The sequence below is a fragment of the Ambystoma mexicanum genome, chromosome 7p (assembly GCF_040938575.1).
Source record: "Ambystoma mexicanum isolate Mex_15411 chromosome 7p, UKY_AmexF1_1, whole genome shotgun sequence".
In the NCBI taxonomy this organism is placed as follows: Eukaryota; Metazoa; Chordata; class Amphibia; order Caudata; family Ambystomatidae; genus Ambystoma; species Ambystoma mexicanum.
This window is the reverse complement of record NC_090939.1, coordinates 52,477,669-52,501,299: the sequence shown is the minus strand read 5'-3', so window position 1 is coordinate 52,501,299 and position 23,631 is coordinate 52,477,669. Positions and strand designations below refer to the sequence as shown.

The window sequence follows — 23,631 nt, the reverse complement described above, 5'->3', positions numbered from 1 at the left end:
GGACCCAAGTTAGAGGAGTGGTCCGACCAGGAGAGCAGGGTGGCGATTGGGGCGGAGAGCAAACAATCAGTGTGGATATGATATATTTTATTTATATCGCGCTCATACACGGGCGTTCCAGAGTGCGACCAAGCAAAGGGAGGGGAACAAGGGAGAAACAAAAACAACTATCTTACTAGGCCCAGTGACATTAAAAATGTGCATGGAAAAAGGGGAAAGTGCGGATCAGAGGAGAGACCAGAATAAATAATATGTGCAATAAATAAATGAAGGCAGTGAAAAGTGGTAATGCAGCTAGCAAGTGGCAAGTGCATGATTAGTCCGAGTATGTCTGATAAGTGCAGAAGAAAACAAATGGGGGACTGTCTGGGTACAGATACAGATCCCAGTGCAAGGGGTGGCCAAGAGGCAGTGCGGGAGCGAGGCATGGTGAGCAGGTACCTGGGCACGAAAGACAGAGAGTGGCCAGGTGAACGGTGCCTAGAGAGAAAAGCAGATCAGCAGGGCAAAGGCAGAAGTGAAGAGGAAGGTCTTGAGGTGCTTCCGGAGCCGGAGATGGTTCTCCTCAAGTTTCAGGGTGGCCGGGAGGCTGTTCCAAAGGGAGGCCCAAGCCGAAGACAGCGATCTGCCCCCGGCTAGTTTCTTAGAGAAACGACTGACACTGAGGGAGTTGGAAGTAGAGGAGTGAAGGGCTGGAGAGGGGAGGTATTTACAGAGGGCTATTTGAAGGTATTGAAGGGATAGTTGAAGGCATTGAGAATGTGTCCAGCCGAGTGGGTAGGACCAGAAGGGAGAATGGAGAGGGGGAACGAGGTGCAGAGCTCACGGAAAAGAGTGGATGCCGTGATTGAGTCAAGGTGAATGTTGAAGTCACCCAAGAGAAGGAGTTTAGAGGTAGATGACGGTAGAGAGGAGGAGAAATAGGTCCATTCTGAGACGAACAGGGTGATAGAGCCAGGTGGCCTGTAGATAGTGGCAGTGGTCAGAAAGGCAGTAGGAGAGATGACCAGCTTGCAGACCAGGCTCTCAATGGAATAGTATGGCTGGGTGGGTATGAGGGAAGAAGGGACCCCCCTCATGGAAGATCAGGGCAACCCCACCACTAGCAAGGTTAGGGTGAGGCTTAGAGATGATCTTGTAGCCACCAGGGAGAAGGGAGTCAAAAGCAGTGACTGCGCGGGCATTGAACCAAGTCTCTGTAAGAGCAAGGACATCAATTTCAAGGTGTTTGAGGAGGAGGCAAATGTCAGCAGAGTGTTTGATAGCAGAGGGAGCATTAAGCGTGGCTAGATGAAGCAGGTCTCTGCCTTTGAAGGTTTTCCGATGAGGGCTACAGGGGCATGGTAACAGTCGCAGGAGGGGAAAGGGGGACAGAGAGGGGAAGGAGACTAGCACGCATAGGAAGGTAGTTGATGAGGGATGGCAAGCGCCGGTCGAAGAGGAGGAGGTTGGGGTGTGGATCCAGAGTTATGATAGTGCCATTGCGATAGACATTAATGGTACACCTGGATGATGAGAAGCCTGCCAAGAGTACTTCCCATCTGGTGCCAACATTAATGGGCGAGGATGAGAAAGGAGAGAGAGTAGAGATAAGATGAGGGGTCCAAAGATCTTGAGAGGAGACAGAAAAGAGGATGTCAGTGACAATCCGTCTGGAAGTTGCGCTGACCTAGGTGTCTGCAATGGGTAGACCAGGGTTAGTGGTCGAGAAATCTTTTTAAAAAAAAAACTTTTTCCTTCCAGACTTCGTCAGAAAAGGAGGACAGGTGATAGTATAGCAGTTAGAATAGATATGGGAGATGGTGAGTGCCATAGGGGTGATGGAGAGAGAAGGACGCGGATAGGAGAGACTGCACGGCACGAGCATAAACTCACCAGGCAACCTAGTAACTGAAAAAGAGAGTGTACAGATGCAGTAGAAACACTTGAGTACAAAGAAAATGGGTACAGAGTTTTAAAAACACACCCAGGTACGGCATGTACATAAAGCACACAAATACAATGCAAAATGGGGGCTTTGAGTTGTTAAAAACACACATAGGTTCGAAATTTCCAAAAAAGCACACAAATGCAATGCAAAATGGGGACGTAAAGTTGTTAAAAACACACACACACACACACACACACACACACACACACACACACACACACACACACACACAGGTTCGAAATTTCCAAAAAGCACGTAAATGCTGTAAACGACAAAGGGGTGTAGTAAGGCATAGAAAAAAGAAGCACAAATTGACTTAAGGCACAGCTAGGTTAAACATTTGTTAATTAGTGTATGTGTATCGGCATCAGGCAGCCCAGGACACGACTCACAGGTACTCTGGAGATCGGAGAACAATGCTCCCGGAGGGCACAAGTTTGTGGAGTAGCTGACTGCATGCTGGCAACTGTTCCATGAACGTGACCGGTGTTGCCAGGGTGAGATGGGAGGCCCCCAGAGGCTCTCCCAAGGCCCATAATAGTTCCAGACAGGGGCCTTAGTTGTGGGCCTCTGTGCAGGGGGCCGGCTTTCTTGCCTGCCTGCTGCCGGTAGGCCAGCAGAATGAAGAGATTGGCCAATAGCAGTGATGCATTCGGAGCGCTATGGCAATGCTCAGTGGAATACAGATATTTCTGTGTCTCTTGGCTTGGGCAATGCTTGCTGACATAAGCTCTTAATAAAGTGACCCCCACAGGTGGCTGGGTTTTCCAAAAACTCAAGGTCACAGTTATTTGGCTTTGATATATGAGAGTTTTGCTGCTTTTCCCTAGTTCGCTGTTCAGAATAAACTTGGGAATCATCTTCACTCACACGCGAGTGCTACTTTTCCTGTTTTACAATAGTTGGATATTGAAAAGTAATGTGTGAATCCCTTTAATTTGCATGATGTTAGGACAGTTTTTCTGAAGTCCAACTAGGGGCTTAGTAAAACTATTCAACCGAGTCAGTACAAGACTACACTCTTAGTATAAGACTGTACCACCTGAGCATATGGTAGCGTAGAGAGAAGCAGCCAGGCCTATCTTGGGAGGGAGAGAGGACTGTAGAATCAGTACAAAGGAATTGTTATACACTTATGGTACAAAGAAACACTGAAACACTATGTATTGTAAAAATAAAGGGTGTCGTTGAATACAAGTACGCCCAGATCATTCCTGGGGGAAATAAGTACTATTACAGGTTGTTGGGTAGAATTCTCAATTCTGTGTTCATTCCTTTCTACCTTGGAGACCCCAGCTCTTTTTCTGGACTTTAGGACTTTTACATTTTATCCTGGAGAGAGTGAGACCTTTTTCCTACACTCATGTATTTTTCTTTGATTTGAACCCTGTGTTTCGTTTGGTTTTGGAGTCTGACACACTTCATAGGCGTCATCTTTTTACATTGTGACACCCAGCACCCTCAGTGCAGTGTCACAGAGAAGTCCTTTGGATTGCTCAAAGGTTCAAATACCTTCTCTTGGGTAAACTACTGTTTCCAAGAGCATTAAAGTGAAATTGACTTTACTTACCTTTTGTTACTTTGTAGACCCAGCACACACCATCTTATGTGGAGTGCTGGAGTGGTTACTTAGTATACCCTTTGTCTACTTTCTCATGTAACATTGTTTGTTACCCTCGCTACAATTAATGGCTGGTGGCAGTGGTTTATTTTTCCTACCATTGTGCGTTTTTACCGCAGGCTGACTCCTCAGCTGAAGTATTGCACCCATGGGTGCCCATTTTGTCAAAATGGCCCGGTCATCTTTTTTCGCCATTTCTTGTTGGAAAGGTGCTTTTTGAGATTTACTCTGCGCGCCAAACCAGGTTTGGTCCCTTTGTTTGTTTTGTCTTTGGCGGGGTTCACTGCTGAAGCCTGCCTCTGACTCCAGCGTGTCTTGCAGGGCTGGAAGCCAGGGAGGTTCCCGAAACTCCATGTGCTTAGTCTCCTTGGTTACAGGAATGCACCCAAAGGTGATTTGCTGGCTGGCTGTCCTTGGAGGACAGCCACCTTGCTATGTGAATGAGAGGTAGGCAGCGAATGAATGGGAAAAACATGCATCAAAGGTGAGGTCTATTGGAAGGAAGGCAGAATTGACCACTGGACGAAGGAACCGAAGAAGAAACTAGAAGGGAAGCTTGCTGCACCCTCCTGAACGGTTGGTTTGCCCGGTGAAGCCCTGCTGCAGTGCTGAAGCTCCAAATTTCAAATCGACTAGAGAAGCCCGGAAAGGACGTCTTCTCCCCCTTGGGTTGGTGGGACCAATCAACCTCAAGACGAACTTGCCTGGAACCCCTCTGCCTGCTGGCTGTACTTCCTTGCTGCTGCTGGAATCGAGTGCCAGGGGTCAGAAACACCAGAAATGAGTGTATCGTCTTTAAGCTGGGCTGGACTTCCAGGAAGCTCCTCCTGACCCTCCTGAAGCAGGACGTCCCAAGCCCGAGCCATCTCACCAGAGTGCTGCCCTCCAGAAGCAAAGAAAGGCCATCAAGCGTCCAAGAACCGCTGTGCTGCTATTGGCCGGTAGCTGAAACCGCAAAGTGCTGCTGATTTGAAAAGAGTCCTTTGCTGCCGTCGACCTTGAAACCGCAGTGCAGCAGTCCACATACATCCTCCCTCTTGTCCCCACGACTGAGGCCCAGGAACAAAGGATGTGCAGGACTGCAACAGGAACAGAAGCCAGCTGAAATCTCTTCTTCTAACCTAAGGTACAGTGTTCTTACCTTCTTGGTGTGTAGCTTGTCTGTCTCACTGGAGACCTACAGTAGCTGCTTTTTCTGCAGTGTCGCTTGCAGCTTTTCTTTTCACAAGTCTTGCAGCTTGTGGCCCAACAGTGATTCTTTTCTACAAACTCTTTTAAACATTGTGCAAGACTTTTGTGCTATCTTCCAGAAGTGCTTCCGCTCCGCTAGACTTTGCTCAATTGACATTGGCTGTCCTGGCTCCCTGCAGACTCTGCTGAACCTTTGACTTTGTGTTTATCTGTCCCTCCAGAAAATCATACTTAAGTTACTTGTATAGCTGGTAAAGGGTTAAGCTATACTTCATTGGGGGATTGTGAAAGTGCTTACCCGTTAGGGAGAATTCTCAGAAATGTGCTAAATTCCCTCTACCGTAGAGACCCCCAGCTCTTTTGCTGGACTTCAGGACTTTTAATGTCTTACCTGGAGAGAGTGAGACCCTTTTCCCACTATCTCATGTATTTGTTCTGTGATTTATACTCATGAGTTTTCTTTGACTTTTGGAGTCTGACAAACTCCATAGGCATCTTTGTTTACATTGTACCACACAGCACCTTCAGTGCAGTGGCAAAGGGAAGTCTTTCAGATTTCCCCAAGGTTTAAATACCTTCTCTTGGATAAACAACTGTTTCCAAGAGCAGTCAAGTGAAATTGACTTTACTTACATTTGTAAATTTCTAGACCCAGGACACACTATCTTACAGTATGGTGCTGGAGGGGTAACTTAGTATCCCGTGTCTAGTTTCTCATGTAACATTTTTATGTTACCCTTTCCTCGATGAATGGCTGGTGGCAGTGGTTTACTTTTAACTACTGTGGTGTGCTTTTACCGCGGGCTTTGTAAGCAGCTGCAGTAGAGCACCCAAGAATGCCATTTTTGTCAAAATGGCCCCAGTCTTCTTTTTTCACGATTTCTTTGTGGGAAGGTCCGAGATTTTACTCTGCGCGCCAAACCAGGTTTGGTCACTTTGTTCGTTTTGCTTTTGGCAGGATTCACGAGTGAAACCCGCCTCTGGCTCCAGGGTGTCTGGTAGGGGCAGGAAGCGAGGGAAGTGCCTGAAACTCCCTGTGCTTAGTCTCCTAGGAGACAGGAATACACTCTTAGGTGATTGGCCGGCTGGCTGTCCGGCAAGGACAGCCACCCTGCTGGGTGACTGACAGCTAGGCTGGAATGAAGGGGAGAAACTAGCATAAAAGGCAAGGCTTTTTGGCTTGGAAGGCAGAGTCGACCACTGGGCGAAGGAATCGGAAGAAGAACTTGGAAAAGACGCCTGCTGCAACTCCTGGACCGTTGGTTTGCCTGCTGAAGCCAAGCTGCTGTGCTGAAGCTCCAAATTCGCCTCAACTAGAGAAGCCCCTGCACGGATGACTTCTCCCCTTGAGTTGGTGGGACCAATCAACTCCAAAGTAAGCCACCTGGACATCCTCTCGAAGCTGGCTGCATTGCCACTGCAGTTGCTGCTGGAAACCGAAGAGCCAGGGAGAGGAACACCAGTTTGTGTGCGTTGCTTATAAGTTGCCCAAGAGCTCCAGGAAGATACTCCGGCCTCCCAGGAAGCAGCAGTGACCGAGCACGAGCCACATCAACAGATGCTGGACCCTAGACGCAAGGAAAGCCCATCTCGACAGCCAAGAACCACAGTGGTGCTATTTGCTTAGACACGAGGAACTGAAACCGCGAAGTGCCGCTGAAAAGAAGTTGGTCCTTTTCTGTCACTGATTGTCCCATTGCAGTGCAAGAGTCCTCCGGACGTCCTCCCTCTTGTCCCCACGACTGAGGCCCAGGAACACAGCATCTGCAGAGCTGCACAGGAACAGAATCAAGCCAGAACCGTTTTCTTTTAACCAAAGATACTGTACAGTCTAAGAGAACTTGCCTCTTGTGTAGCCTCGCTTGTTCTCAGTTGAGACTTGTCTTTGTTGCTTCTGTAGATTTGCTAACAGCTTCTTTACCTCACAAGCCCAAACAGCTTGTGGCCCTACTTTGATTTTCTAATTTCTACAAAGACTTCTAAAACATTGTGCAAGACTTTTACCTACCTCTAAGAAGTGCTTCAGATCACCTAGACTTTTGCCCAATTGACTTTGGCCTGGCCTGGCTCCCTGAATGATTCTTCTTCCCTCTGACCTTGTGTTTGGTCTTCCTTCCAGGAAGGGGTTAACTTACTTTGCATTGGGGGGTTTCAAAAGTACTTGCCTGCTTCAGAATATTTGTGAGATCTCTTGTTTTATTCTAATAACCTATTTCTTTAAAATACTCTTAAGTCTGGTTCTAAATGCAACAGTGATATATTAATGTCCACAGTGCCCTAGTTATGTGCCCTAGTTATTTAGGAAGTATCTGTGTGCCATCCCAAAAGGGTACTTATTGATTTAGGAACATTAAGTGTGTTTATTTTGGAGTGTATTTGTTTGTTACTATTATATTGCCCCTTCTGAAGAAGGCTTACTCAAACGGACTGTTAAATTAATAATTGTTTAATCAAGAAACCTTGTGTGTAAGAGTTTATTTGGGGGGGGCGTGGCTTGGAGCGCCATCACTGTGGTCGCTCCTCGGAAGCCGCCCGTGGGATGCCCGCCGTCGCCGTCAAAATTATGCGGTTCCCTTGAGGGTACCGAGCCACTAATACCATCCAAGGCGACCGGAACCATCACAGCACAACTCAGCCCAAAATGATCATTTAACGCGGGAGCGTTCTATCCGAAATTGCCCGCCAAACCCAGCGCCCTTCACCATCCGAGGAAAGCAAGATGGCGGCCACGCCGGAGCCCAGCAGCAAACTACGAACCTCGCGGTGACTGGCGTGTCGACTGCTGGGGAGCTGGAGAGGAGGAGCGGACGAGTGCCTGGCATCCCACGGAAGTCCGCTGACCCGCCGACAAAGAGCCGCCCAGACGGAGGCAGCCTGGGCCCGAGACGAGAGATCCGGCCGTGGCGTGCACAGCGCTCGCGTGCTCGGCTGCGGTCCCTGAACCGGTCCTAGCCTGCTAGATCAGCAGGGGACTCCAGTAACGGCTCAGGGTCCCTCCCGGACCAACGCTTCCTGGGGCGCCCCAGCCCATATACCCACCCAGTGAACTGGTTGGCCCGGGGCAACAGCTGTTCCACTCTCGAATGCCCCTCGATAGCTAACTGTGAAACCAAATGACCAGCCGCCCCAACAACTCTCAGGAACCTGCAAGACCTGACCAAGCAGGGAGCTTGGAACAATATTCACCCCTAGACGCTTCCTCCACAACCCTAGGGCTCTCCGTGACCTCTTCGGCCGAGACCGCTCCACATAACCATCAAGTCCAAGCAAACGAAGGCCAACAAGGGCGCGGATATAACCACCATGTTCGCCACATCGGATAAAAGTAAGAAGAAAGACCCTCCTAAACTCACCCCACAGAAACTTCAAGAGGAAAGGGGTGCCCTCGCTACCAAAGGAGACCTAGTAGCCTTCATGGTTGACATTAAGTCAGAGTTCCGCTCTTGCCTCTCAGAACTCACCACTAAAGTGGAGCAGACAGACCAGAGGGTAACGAAGGTCGAGCAGAGGCTCGGAGAAGTCGAAGACCATTCACGGGATCACACAACCACCCTAGCGGAAATCCAGAGTTCCATCAATACCCTGCAACACAAATACGAGATCCTGGAATTTAAACAGGAGGACCTGGAAAACTGGGCACGTCGCAACAACCTCTGCATTCGGGGCGTCCCAGCCTCCATCCCCGACAACAAGCTGGCGGACTACGTGGGGAGCTTCTTTGAGGCTTTACTCCCAGACCTAGACAAATCTCAGCTCTTGCTGGACCGAACCCACAGGCTACGCCCACGCCGGGGGATGGACTCAGACCCCCCCCCCCGATGTTATTACCAGGGTCCACTTCTTGACAACCAAAGAGGCTATCTCAGCGATCAGCCGTCAAGGAGATGATATCACCTTCCAGGGCACCCCACTTCAGACCTATCAAGACCTCTCATTACTCACCCTTCAGAAAAGGAGAGCTCTCTGACCCCTGGCACTTTTCCTCCAGGACCAACAGGTCTGATACAGATGGGTATTTCCGACAGCTCTGCAGTTCTCATATAAAGGCACCCTGCGCCGAATTAGCCACCTGGGAGACGCAGATAAAATCATGCACCCGAACTCACCCCGAGAGCCCTCCACGCCAAACTCAGAGGGGGCTGGGGACCCTGAGCCACCCCCCTCCCCAAAGCCCAGACGGTCATCATGGTCGAAAATACAGCGGAACAACAGGAGGAGATGATCAAAGGCGGTTCTGCGTCTCAGGGAACCGATACTACTCCAGCTTCGGCTCACCTGGCCTCACCTAATAGGGATCCACCACCTCACTTCTAAACTAATAGATCTCAACGACTGTGGCGGCGGGCCATACCCATGGCTCATACCCACTCCAAGGATACATTCCAACCCACAGTACGATTGGACAGTTGGCCCTGTTGGCCAGGGGTGCGTCCGTACTCACAATGTTGGCCCACCCACCAGTTAAAGTTGCGGCCCCCCGTTGGGGCCCCAAGTTAAAACCTCAAGTGCAGGATGATACTCTCATGGCTCTCACCGGAAATGGCGATTGAATCTCCCTCTTATGACCCCCCCGCCCCAAACCAAGCGACGGGGAGAGAAGTGATATCAGACCATCAGACCTTGAGACTTCTCTCCCTAAACATCAATGGACTGAACTCTCCTAGCAAGCGAAAGGCAATTCTACTAAAACTCCAGGATGAGGAAGCTGCGGTAGCCATGCTTCAGGAGACCCACCTGCTACCGGCAGATAATAATAATAATAGATGTTAACCGACTTCGCTCCCGGCAATTCCCACTTCAATTTTTCGCCTCTGGAGCAACCAAAAAGGGAGGCACTGCGATCCTCTTCAGAAAGGACTTAAATCCACAGGTACTGGAAATGAAAATGTGCCCAGAAGGCCGATTCATAGCGGTCAAATGCCTTCTGCTAGGAGACCTATACACCTTCATCTCGGTGTACGCCCCCAACGCTGGACAATCGAACTTCTATAACTCACTGGGTTCCTCCCTCGCACGTTTCGTAGAGGCGCAAATGATAATCGGAGGGGACTTCAATGGGGTTCCTGACCCCACCAAAGACAGATCACACCCCTCGACTCCGAGCGACTTTACTCAGGCGCTGAGCCTTCTTCAGCTGTTCAGATCCCTAGAGATAGTGGACGCATGGCGGGTGCTTCACCCCACTGAAATAGACTACTCCTTTTACTCATACGTCCACAGAACCTTCTTGAGGATCGACCTTCTCCTAACCTCCCCTCAAACCCTGGCCTTTGTCAAGGAGGTGTCCATCGGCACAAGAGCCATAGCTGATCACACTCCGGTGATCTTAGAACTCCGGGCCCAGAACCACAAACTCAACAACTCACGTAAATGGTCTCTATATGACCCGATCCTCAACGATATGGCAACAAGAGACAAGATCGCAAAGGAGATTAAAAATGTCTTCGAGGACAACCCGGCCTCGGACACCTCTGTGGCGAATAACTGGGACGCCATGAAGGCAGTGATTAGAGGCACCCTGATCGCCCAGGGAGCGGCCTACAACCGGAATAGGCGACAGGCCCGGATAGCCTTGGAAAAAGAGCTGAGGGAGGCAGAGGAAGTCCACAAGAAAAAGGGTTGGTCCCCCAGGACGCAGCGAACCATACGCACAGCCAGGAAAAAACTAGAAGCCCACTACGCGGAACAAACCGCACTACTCATGTCAAGGCCAAACAATCATACTACGCGAAGAACAACAAGGAGAATAAATTCCTGGTGGCCAAATTGGCCAAACCGAGATGAACTAATATGATCGCTGGCCTGCGCGACTCCAATGGAGTCATACAATACTCAGAATTTAAAAAACAGCAACTAGCGGTGGACCATCTGACACAGATCATGACAGCAACCCCACAGAACCTATCGCAACAAATGGAATACCTGCAAAAGGCAGCACTGCCCCGACTCCCCGACATGGCAAGAGGTGAACTGGAGGAGCCCATTACAGAGGAAGAGATTGAGGAGGCCATTAAGTCGCTCAAAACACAAGCCCCGGTCCCGGACGGATTTTAGACCAGGTTCTATAAACTGTTCAGACCCCAGCTGATTTCCCCCCCCTGATAACACTCTTCAACTCCTTCAGGGAAACGGGATCGGTAACCCCATCGATGCAGGAATCAACTACCATCCTCCTGCCCAAACCAGGAAAAGATCTGAGAAACCTGACCTCCTACAGACCGATTGCACTTCTGAACATAGACGCGAACATATACTCAAAAATTCTGGCAAATCGCGTCCTACCAGAGATCATGCACCCGGACCAGGCAGGCTTCATCTTACACCTGGCGGCAGGAGACAACATCCGGGGAACTCTGAACCTGGTGGACCTTGCCTCCCGGAATTCCCAGAAACTGGTCTTAATGGCCCTGGACGCGGCCAAGGCATTTGATAGGGTGTATTGGACATTCATGAAACACACCTTAGGGGCCTTTGGATTTGGGACAGCATTCCAAACAATGGTCCTGGCCAACTATAACGGACCAAGAACTTTCTTGAGAATCAATGGACACTGCTCGGCTCCAATCCCCCTGTCCTGTGGAACCAGACAGGGCTGCCCGCTGTCACCTCTGCTCTTCGCACTCACTATGGAGCCCTTTGCCCAGAGAATTAGGCGAAACGACCGGATCAAGGGCCCACAGGTCGGCCCCACACAACACAAAATCGCCCTATATGCGGACGACGTACTGCTCACGATCTCAGAGGCCCACTCATCCATGAAACATGCACTAAGAGAAATAGCCAGCTATGGAGAAGTCTCAGGCTTTGCAGTAAACTTCGCCAAATCATCGGCCCCAAGCATCGGCCTCACCCCGAAAGAGCGAGAACCACTGGCCAAGATGTGCCCGATTACATGGGGGAAAAAAGGGCTATCCCTTACCTGGGGGTCCACATCCCAGCAGACCCAAAAGACACATACAAAGCTAACTTTCCCCGGTTGTTCAAAGAACTGGAAGGAGACCTGAAACGTTGGGCGACCCAGGAGATCTCACTGCTGGGACGCATCACAGCCTGTAAGATGAACCTCCTTCCGAGGTTCCTGTACGCCTGCGCCAGTGGCGATCCCCGCACCAACCCTCCGTGATATACAGAGAAAGATGCTGAAATTTATCTGGAAAGGTAAGAGGGTGAGAATCCCCCTCAAAACGCTACTGGGGGGCTCCAGACTTGGAGGGTTGGGGGTCCCAGACTTGCAGGCCTACAGAGTGTCAGCCCAATTAGCACAGATCCAGGCGTGGCAAACTATCACAAACCGCCCTAGATGGGTAGAACTGGAACAATCACAAGTGCCCTTGCCCCTACGATTTCTGCCACACATCCCACCCACCCTCAGAGCGCACTGGGGAGACCTCCTCCTATCAACCAAACATACTCTAAGCTCCTGGGACTGTGCACTGAAACGAAAGGGAGTGCCAAGAGGTTTGAGCCCACGATCCCCGACCTTTCATAATCCAGCATTCTCGCCGGGAGCGCACCCCCGCAACTTCCAAAACTGGATAAATGGTGGCCTGGAGACCATAGATCAGCTGTACGCGGGAGAGGCACCCCTCACATTTGAGCAATGTAAGGAAAAGTTCCAACTCCATGAAAGGGACAGATTTACTTATATCCAACTGCGCCACTGGTGCTCGCACCCCCAAAGTCTGCAGGCAGCAACACGCCCTCTCACCGCCCTGGAACTCACACTTGGGGACCTCCCGGCTCGTGGGAGGGTATCCACCCTATATAGGCGCTTTCTGGGCGACTTCCTGATCATGAGAACTCGCTGCATGGCCCAATGGGAGGCAGACCTGGGACACCCAATAGAAGACCAAACCTGGGTAGACATTTGGACTAGAACACATGCCTCATCTACCTGCATCACCAACAGGGAATGCGCGTATAAAATCATGCTACGGTGGTACTACCCGCCCCTTAGACTCCACCATATAAACCCTTAACTAGACTATTCCTGCTGGAGAGGGTGCGGCTACCCAGGCTCCTTTTTCCATATGTGGTGGACATGCTCAAAGATCCAGCAATTCTGGAAATCATGCTTGGGAACCATCACACATAATCACCGGAACGGCGATCCCGCTAGAACCAGTGCCAGTCCTGTTGGGAGCTCCAATCCCTGTGATCTACCTACGCTCCGGAAACAGAGTAAAACTACTGACCCACTGTCTGCTAGCAGGCAAAATGGTGCTGGCCCGCTCTTGGAAATCCCCAGAAGGCCCCCACATGGCCCAGTGGTGGACAAAGCTCTGGGACATATTGATTGCGGAAAAGGTGACAGCAGCGAAGGCGGAAACTCTCCACTGATTCCAGAATATCTGGGCCCCAATACTAGAATATGACCAGCGATTCCCCACCCTGACCTACAAACCCACCAAGGCCCGGTGGACCCTGAAGGAACAAGAGAACCCTGAAGGAGACACATAGACGATGAGGTGCATAGCGGGCAACCCAAGGAGGAGGAATTCAGTCTCGGGGACCGGGGGAGGAGGGGCGGATGGGGGGGGATCTGGAGAGGACGACTGGGGATCGACATGCCTAAATTGTTGCTTATAATGTTTTGTAATTGTCAACCTGCCTTGATTTAAAAATCAACACATTTAAAAAAAAAAGTGTTTATTTGAATAATTGTCATTGTGAATCTATGTGTGACTCCACTACAGCTGGCTGCTCAGCCACACTAACCTGTGTAGTACAGACTTATACCAAAGGTTTGGTTCCTATTGCCAGGGGTCAAGGTTGCTGTAGCCTTCCAAAGGATACTGGACACAATCTTGCCCAACACCTGTTCAGGAGTAACCTCTTTTTCCTTTTTGCCAGTATTGCATTAAGTATCAGTGATATATAAATGTCCAGTGTCCTAGCAATTGATGTCACCTGTGGGTGCAGGAAGTGTCTGTGTCTCATCCCAAAAGGGAATCCACTTACTTAACTGAAACTGAAGGAGTGTTCTTTTGAAGTCTATGTAATTGTTGCATCCTACCCTTTCTAAAGAACGCTTACTTAAAAACCGAATGTTTAATAAATAATTATTTTAATAAGAAACCTCGAGTAAAAGTGTTGTTTGAATACCTGTCACTGTAAATCTCGATGTTGCACCTCTACAGCTCACATTGACCCCTCTTGAGATAAGCCTGGCTGTTCAGTCACTCTACCAACTTGTGTAGTACAGGCCTATACCAAAGGTCGGGTTCCCTATTGCCAAGAAGACAAGGCTGGTGTAGGCTCCCACAGGGTTACTACATACAATCTTGCCTAACACTGCTAAAGCCTTAAGGTCTCTGAAAAATAATACACATCTTTTAAAGTATTTACCTGCTATTGTTGGTGTTGCTAAACCTTTTTATTCCTACAACAGAACATTTTCTGAGTTGCTATAAAAAGTGATTTTACTACCTTGAACTGTGTTCATTAACTGGACAAATCTTGACCTATTGTTCACTCACCTGAAATATTGCATTCCTTTTCTATTGTGTTTATTAGTTTGAAATAGTACTTGCTTATCTGAATATAACTTTATCCACGTTTATATACAATAAATACCTATTTTACTATAACTACAAGTGTGTAATTCATGTTCAATGGGCCTATGCATTTACTGAGTTCATTGTACTTAACTACAACTCACATCTCCCTCCTAAAATAAGCCTGGCTGCTCTGCCATACTACCAACCCTTTGAGTATTACAGGCATACAGACCTATACTAGAAGTTGGGGCTCTGTATGCCAAGGGATAGCTTTATAAAGTCTTACCACAGGTAAACTTTAGAAAAGCTCGCCTAACAAGCTTGAACTGTCTGTTTTTTAATGTTTTAATTGTAGTCTTGAAGGTTTGAAAGAGGCTGTGCCTTCTGTGGTTGGTGGAATGACAATCACACACCCTTGAGCAAGGGTTCTGCTGCCACTGAGCATGTATAGCAATATTTACCACACATAGTTATGGTTGAATGGATGTTAAACTAGACATTGCATTCTCATCTGTGCACCAGATATGGTGTTGAGGTGGGACTATTTATTTGTTTTATAATTGGAGTGTAAATTAAATGAGTAAACATGATTTGCCTCCACAAGATGGTAAAACGTATGCCACAAGCAGTCAACATATGAATAAACTTAAATGTCTGGCTGCTAACAATTTATCACATTTGTAGAAAACCTTCTGCTATGCAATAATGTGTATGAATATAACTTGTAAATGCACACAGCACAGGAACTCTGAAAAATAATTTTGTGACATGCTGGATTCCCTTTACAAAAAAAACTATTTGTTACAAAGGATACTTCCCAATTGTAGCTCAGTTTTAAATGCCATTATTAAGATCCTAATATTCTAGGAAATAAAATATGTACAATGCTTCTGTTTTTTCCATGAGCATCTACAAACAAAACACAGTAGATGTTGAACATAAATAAGCTATTCCTTATTGCACTGTGTGTTGGTTTACCCAGAAGACATCTCCATGGCTTGCAATTTCATTCATGCAAATAACAACCTAAGTGTTCTGGTTTCTGTCTAGCCTCTTGCACTGTCCTGTGTTCTCAACTGGTGCATACATGATAAACATGGAAAGATAAAAAGCTGTCATATTTGCAAGATTTTAATGAGTAAGAAAGCCTGGTAGGACACTTATCTGGAGTCCTGACAGCACGTCCAACCATGTCCTCCAGGTTCTATTGGGAGGGAATCCTGCTCAGGTGTCCAGCACTACCTCTAGCCTGCAAATATGATGACACTATGGCCATCTCTGAATGCCAGCTCTCAAGCACTGTATATTGGTCATCCTTACTCTTCTGAGGCAGATGCCAAATCGTGCCTCAACAGGATGGAGGCTTTTGGTTGCCTCGTGGACTTTGGTGTTGAGTATCGTGTGTACACCCTCCTGTGTAGTACGTGGCTCAGACGATACATTCTGGTCAATAAATTGAAGCTGGCGGAGTCTTTCTATGACTGGTTTGTTGTCTAGTGTATGCTGAGACCAAGAGATGAATATAGGTCGTTCAATCGGATAATACTAGGGCCGTTCCGGACTACATCACTTTTCTAGATGAGGGAAGCCTTTTTGACCTGTTTATACCCATTGCCTCTCCAAAGGCTACTCCCTGCATCCACTAGTCGATGCGTAGAGAAATAGTGGCGTAATTTCTATTGAGTTGGCTTTGTTCTTCCTATTGTTTTAACGTGTGCTTGCTAAGCATTATTGCTAAGTGTGGTCGGTCTGTTGCACGCAAGTATTCCTGAGGAGTGTGGATGGTTTGATGGTGCTCCTCTCCAACCTCCTGGGGAAGAATGGCTCCATAGATCAAGTTGGACACTGCGTCCTGGATGCAACCATTTACAATGCTCCTTCACTTCTACCTGCAACCACTGTGACCAACGGAGCCCATAAAAACTCCAGTTTCCAGTCTCCCTAATCCACATGTTTTTTCCTGACAGATCCTTCGACTTGATCCTGTGCCCAAAGGAGGAGCTGAAGGCTGTGTTGCTGCTTCAGAACAACTGCCTCGAGGTGTACACTGTTATTCTGTCTGCCAAGACTCCAGAGTGCTCCAGGACGGCTCAGGTCACACTGGGTGGTCACCGTAGCGATGTCCGCACGCTATCCTTCAGCTCTGATAACATCGCTGTGCTCTCCGCCTCCGCTGAGTGTGTGAAAATCTGGAATAGGTTTGTCTTTCTGCTTGTTCTCTCTTCCTGGTCAATAGACTGTCTTCTTACAGTGCATGTGGGTCTGTCTTGATTGTCTGCTGGGTCAAGAGGTCTCTCCTTGGTAAGATCAAAATGGTAATTACGGACCTAAGGCACTCGTCCTCGCCAAATAAATTCTTTCTCTAATCTTATATCTTATTTTGGTGTTTTTAGGTAGAATAAGCTGATATGTGTATTTCTATTTATTACATTTTTGGGTTGTAATTTCTGACCTAAATGAAGTACAAAGCATACAACGTAGATAACTGAGGCATCCCCTGTCTAGAGTGCTTTGAAAATAGGGGTTTGATATGTGCCGGGTGAATAAGACAAGTTGATGAAGTGGTGTTATAGAGAGACTTGCACGAGGACTAGAGATCAAGGAACAGACATAACTAAGATCTACACTTAGGGTGTTCAACTGAAAAATGAGTGATCTATAGTGACATCACTATACAAATGTGTTGACCCTTTTCCAGAGGGGTAGTCCGAGGACCGGGGCTGGGCGGTGATGAGGGATTTTGTCATTCCCCTTCACTGGCATGCAGGTGGAGCTAAAGTTTGGTCTTAAGGAATCCCACTGATGAGGCAGGCTTTAATGATGGGTGGGGGTGGTGGGGGAAGCATTGCAGTGTAGCTGGACCACGAGGGGTGGGGCGAATGTGGTGAGAGAAGTCTCACAGAGTTCAAGAAGTAGCAGAGGTAATATTGACCTAGGTAGGAGATGGCAAGACTATGTATAGATTTGTAGTCGAGGAGTATGAAGTTGGAGGGAGTTTTTGTACGGATAGACATCCATCATGGTCCCTGCCTGTAGAGGTGGGATGGCACTGAACCAGCCAGACGTCTTTTGGGCTCATGCTCCTTTGATTCTTAACGCACCTCTCCAAGATTTTTGGCTGGCTAGGTTTAGTCTTCAGTCCTCATGTCTACTGTATTAAAACCTTCACTGCTAGCACGCATCTGTGCTGGCATACTTGGTACATTGCAGATGGAGTGCTGGGCTACTGCTCTGCTTATTCTACTTTATCCAGACCTGTAGCACCCCCTCCCACCCACACTTTATACAGCTCAGTCATGGTCTGCAAATTCCTGCATGGGCCCTCTGTAGGCTCTTCATACTCCTAGTCTCTTCTACAGTGGTTGGTCCCAGACAAACGTCCTGTATGCTTCTGTCTCCCATCAGGTCCACCTTGCAGTGTATCCGGACCATGCCATGCGAGTACGCACTCTGCTCGCTCTTTGTGCCAGGAGATCGGCAGGTTATTGTGGGATCAAAGGTAACTTGTGCACAGTGCTTAAGCTTTTCATGGTGTTTGTCACAGAGTCCTGGTCACGTGTGTGCCTACTTGTGATCTTAGCAGGGACATCAACATTCTTCAAATCATCACCCACCATACACCTTGAGTGGGGATGCTTCCTCTTTTGGATTGGATATTTTGGCTAGTTTGTGGTTATGTTTTCAGAATGCATTACTCACACTTGTCTACCTGAATCCTTATGTAAGTTGGTGTACAAGTGACTTGTTTAAAAACATTGGCTTTCTAAGTTTTTAATGTTTAATAACGTTTCAGAGTGGAGGGTCCTCCCACCACCCTACTCCTAGTCTTTGGCCTAACAGCATGGGTTGGTGGGGATCATTTAATCATATGTTGGCTATGGGGATGGGGAATTTGCCATTTCCGCCTCTGGGTGTACGGTCACCCCATTGTTTAATGTACGTGGGCGGGGGGGGGGGTCCCACCAGTTTGCCTACATCACGATCATGGGCAAGAGAGTGTCGTCTGTTTCTGCACGGGCTGAACAGCTCCTGCTGGAAGCACTGACATGGCAACTCCTTTCACCTCTCCATGTGCGCTATGATATCATTGGGTGAAATCTGACCATTTGCACAGTAGACATACAGGGTTGTGAAAACTTGAAGGCCACGAGAAAGTGCAAAGTGTGTGACCGCATGAACTTGAGCCATTGCTTCTGGGGGTTTCTCCACTCGGGTTCGCAGTATTGCTCGCGCTTCTATACCAGATTGCATAGAATGGTGATGGAATGATCTAGTCCTGTACAGAAATGCTTCATTGTAACATGTACGTGTCTGAGCCAAAATATATATATTTTTTGTCTGGATCCAGGACATATGAAAAATGCATTCAAGCATGCTTTGTTTTTCTTATGGTTTTTCTACATGAGCAGTGCCATCATGTGGCAATGCTGGTCCTGGGGCTTTAATATTATTCATTTGGCCTCTGACATTTAGTTTTCTTAGATTCTGTTTTCAGTGATATGCACCTTAAATCACCTTTGATTGTGGAGTATGCCATAGAGTGGCTGCAGTCGAAAGCAAAATACACACGTGTGGATATTAACCAGCGTGTGCAACTTACCGGATAAATAGGACATTTTGAGTTGGTGAACTGCATGTGAGCAAAAGGTGCAAGGACCCTATGCAGCATATGGAATAGAAGGGGACAGAAGAGCCATTACTTTAGGGGATTGCAATCTCATTGGACCCCTTAGGCTTCTTCGTCTGAGTTAACTTCCTTCTCATTTGTAAACTCTACCCTCATGGGTCCTCTCCACAGTCTGGGCAGCTGCAGCTCTTTGACCTGGCTTCCGGAAGCCTCTCGGAGTCGGTGGTCGCACATGACGGAGCAGTATGGTCCATCTCTCTTTCTCCAGACCAGGTAAGTGATGCATGAGAAGAATGCCTGGCAAAGTGTGGTGGCTTTACCATGGGCGCACTGGTTTCTGCTTTTTGGTGTCAAAGGTCTTGTTACAGGATTTGCCTGATTGTTGGGAGGTTGAGAATGAAAAAGGTCACTGGGGCTTCAAACACTCAAGCAAAATAGGTAAAGAAGTGAGTGTCTAAAGAATATGAGAATTGCTGTGCTGTGATGCTACCTAGGCCTGCTTTCCCCTGATATTCAGAAGGCTCCCTAATACCTGTAATTCAATGCTCCTTTGGGTTTTATGCAGGGGATGTATCCTTCTGGAAGGGGGGGACAGCGCGATTTCTCAAGGCAATATTTCTGCACTTGGATAGTTGCCATCACATGGACTACTTAAGAGGCCCATGTTTAGAAAAGCAAGTTTTTAAGGAGGCAAATCAACTTAGGACATCCTGGCTGATCCCACACTCTGCAGCTGACACCCCTTTTTCTTATTCCATCAAGTGCCCTCCACCCACTCTGTTTGGTAATCCCCTCCCCTAAAATACAAATATTTAAGTCTAATGCAATAACGTTCATTAGGACTGAACGTTGTCCCCAGTTTGCTATGGGAAATGCTGTGATTATGATCAGAGAAGCTGGAAATTCTGTTAGTATAATTAATTCCTATTTCGTGGAAATAGTCCAGCTACCCCCAGAAAGGTATTATTAGCCACTACAAAATGATTTGCCAGGTCAGCTTTTTGGATGACTGGGTCCCAGAGTGTTAGGACAGACGTCCATATTTGGGTTTCCTGCTCCCTAACTTTTTATGTCCACTAAACATTTTGCTGGTTTTTTTTGTGGTATTTTAGCTTTCTTTTTGTAACATGAGGGATGTCTACAGATGTCCCCCCTTTTTATTGCAACCTTTTTTCTGGTGTGCTGCCCTCAGTCGTTGTTAAAGCCTGAAACATGTGTGAGGTGCTGGCTACCAGGTCTAGGGCCTTTCAGTTATACTAAGGTTGGGAGGTGTCTTCAAGACACTGCCCTTAGTTGTACAGGCTACTAGGTACTTACCTGCTTGTTGGATTGTGTGGTATCCTGGTTCTGCCACGGTTATTTTATGCTGGGTGCTTGCCCTTGGTAAAGGACTCATCTATAGACATTTAGCTTAGGAGATTTCTTGTATAGGCATTACTGTTTTTATTATATACCAGTGTCATTTTAATACTTTTGTGGCCCTGGAACGTGCTGCTGGCGTCACTCTGCGTCTTCTTGTCGACTCTGCCTGTAGTTCCAAAACGCTCACCTTATATGCCAAATCCCATTCATTCACAGCACTAAGCTGTCAATCACAAAGGGGGTCGTCTTCCTCTAGGACAGCCACCAGCTCCGTTGGAACTGGTTTCGGCCAAGCATGCCTAAAACAATGGCCAGTGAAATTTCAGGCTCCTCCCTCACTTTCTGCTTTCCTAGACACAATGGAGCCTGGGCGGGCGTTAGGGCTGAAGCCTGCCAAAGGCAAAACACACAATGGACACACAATGGACACACAATGGACTCAAACTAAACAGAGTAAAAGCCCAGAAGGAACTAAGAAACGATAAATGGTGAAAAAAGTAAGACCGGGCCATTTTTCACCCATGGGTGCTGTACCGCAGCTGAGAAATCAGCCTGCAGATACATTGCACAAAAGGTAGTAAAAAGGAAACCACTGCCACCAGCCATTCAGGTTAGTGTAACAAAAGGTTACATGAGAAGTGGGATAAGAAGTTAATATGTAACCCCGCCCCCATCATTCCACTTAAGGTGGTGTTTGCTGGACCCACAAAGGAAAAAGGTAGGACAAACATTCTGCAGTTCACAGAAGAAAATGTATTTAAATATTCAGAGGATCCTCAGTGGCACGGCACAAAGGGTGCTGTGTGTTACAATTAAAAGGAACTGTATTTTCCTCTTAAATCCATTATTTCAGCTGATTTTCCTGCCTGCAAAAAGGGTAAAAAATGTTGACTGCCACTAACCTGTTCAGAGGATGCCTGGAAAGTAGCATACATTTTAATTATGACAAAGGAAAGGGGACAGTGTCCCTAAAGCACTCCCTGTAAGATGGCATGTTCTGAAAATGGAGCAACAAGCATCCTAAAACGATAATCACTTTGGCATGAGCTGTCTAGTACAAAACAAAATTGCAAAAGAGGCTGTAGGCTCATCTGGCATCAGACCATTTAGGGTGGGGCTGCTACCATATGAAAACATGGATGTGTCGTCAAAACAGTCAATGCAGGAGCTGAGTGAGGCAAAAAAGGGCTTACCCTTATGTCAATGAAAGTAATTCCCGCGAGTCCAGGAAATCTCCCCAACCTATATTTTCAAGTAGTTATTTGATAGTGTATTTTTATTCTAATGCAATATTAAATGGTGTATATATATATATTTGAAGGTATCTAAATTGTGGTGTATTTTATTGTATGTGTATGGTACTGTTAGGGGGTTTTCAAAACGTTGCTGTCTGTGACAGAATGTGGGAAAGCCCACCTTGGGTGAACAGGGTTACGCTTCTTAGGTTTGGCCTGAACTACCCAAAGGTATGATAGCAATGGACGAGCAGCCAGGCTTAGTCTAAGGAGGGAGGTTGGCTGTAGTAGGGTCAAGGGCCTCGGAGCACACCTTGGTTCAAGAAGACGCACACTGTAAATGTATTACACACTGTTGTAAGTTCAGGTAAGTAAAGAATGTGGACATGTATATACAGTATAGGATTGCTTGCAATACTGTGTTGAATAGTAGACCCAAGGTGTTCACAGGTAAGTACAGTAGAATAGATTGAAGGTTAGCAAATCATTTAACCAACTTCAAACATATATGCAGACTTTTAAAACTCTTGGTAACTTTTTGTAACTTTGAGCCAAGCCTGTCAGAGTCTGTTAGGCAAGGTTTGAATGCAGTACCCTCTGGGAACACTACAAGCAACTATGACTACAGGTGTAAGCAAAACCAACCTTTGGTATAGGTCTGTACTACAGTTTTGGTAGCGTAGCTGAGCAGCCAGGCTCAAGAGGGAATGTGAGCTGTAATGATGTTACACAGAGGTCTACAATCACAGGTGCTCAAATAGACTCTTACACTCAAGGTTTCTTGGTTAAACATTTAGTAATTTATTAACCAGTCACTTATAAAACATTCAATAGAAGGAGGCAATATTAATAACACACATTTACTTCAATACTGTACACTCTTAAGTTTCTAAATAAGATAAGACCCTATTGCAATGGCCCACAAACACAACCTTCCATCACCGGTAACTCTTAGTAATAAGGGTGCAGGGGACATGAATATCTTACTGTAACATTCAGAAAACTTTTCAAAGGGGAGTAAAAGGCAAAGGTTATTAGAACATAAAAGGTTACAATTATTCTTAGACGGTGCAAATATTTTGAGTTCACCAGAAGATTCAATTCAATAGGCTAGGCCAAAGTCAGTGGGCTAAAGTCTTGGATAGGATGTAGCAGTTCTGGTAGTTAAACGGAAAAGTCTTTGCCAAAGTTCTTAGAAGTAGTTTGTAGCAAGAAGAATCATATGTTGGGTCACAAGCTGATTAGGCCTGTGAGTTGCAAAAGTTTCCAGCACTTTCACCGCGAGAGGTAAGTACTCTGTCTGGTTTTACAGTACCTTACTTACAAATGAAGAAAAAGAGGCAGCTGATGACTTCTGTTCCTGGCAGTTTCTGCAGATCTCAATGTTCCTGGGCCTCAGTCGTGGGGACAAGAGGGAAGATGTCGGGGGACTCCTGCAGTGCACTTGAACAGTCAAAAAGCTTGGCAAAACTTTAATTCTGGTAACTATAAGTCAAGCACACAAACTGGTGTCCTTCTGCCTGGTTATCCGGTTTCCTGCAATTTCAACCAGCTCTGAGATCTGTTTCAAGGTGGCTTACTGTTGAGTTGATTGGTCCTACCAGCTCAAAGGAAGAAGTCGTCCTTGCAAGGGCTTCTCTGTCGAGGTGAACTTGGTGATTCGGACCCGGAGCAGGGCTTCACCGGGCAAACCAATGGTCCAGGAGTTGCAGCAGCCGTCCTCTTCAAGCTCTTCTTCGGTTCTTTCGTTCCAGTGGTCGACTCTGCCTTCCAAGCCAAAGGACTCGCCTTTTATCCAGTTCTCTCCCATTAATTCTAGCCTAGCTGTCACTCACCCAGCAGAGTGGCTGTCCTTGCTGGAGAGCCAGCCAATCACGCCAGAGTGCATTTGGGTCTCCTAGGAGACTAAGCATAGGGAGTTTCGGGCACCTCCCTCACTTCCTGTCCACCCCAGACACTCGGGCGCCAGGGGCGATCTTTACTCCTGAAGCCCGCCAAAGGAACAAAGGGACCAAACCTGGTTTGGCGCGCAGAAACAAACTCTAGAAGGACCTTTCCAAAAAGAAATGGCGAAAAAAGACCGGGACCTGTTTAAACAAAGGAGGCTCAGACGCCATCTTGAAAAACATGGCTCCCGCGATTTAACGCTACCGCTGTTCGCGGTC

The 23,631-nt window shown here is 47.4% G+C and overlaps 1 protein-coding gene across 1 annotated transcript in view; it reads left to right on the top strand.

Moving 5' to 3' along the window:
* Positions 1-23,631, top strand: part of WDR3 (WD repeat domain 3) — a 386,077-nt gene that overhangs the window by 192,721 nt on the left and 169,725 nt on the right. The window contains exons 11-13 of the mRNA XM_069635757.1: positions 16,210-16,440; positions 17,648-17,741; positions 19,041-19,142. Coding sequence (XP_069491858.1) covers positions 16,210-16,440; positions 17,648-17,741; positions 19,041-19,142 — 427 coding nt within the window. The remainder of the gene's footprint in view (positions 1-16,209; positions 16,441-17,647; positions 17,742-19,040; positions 19,143-23,631) is intronic.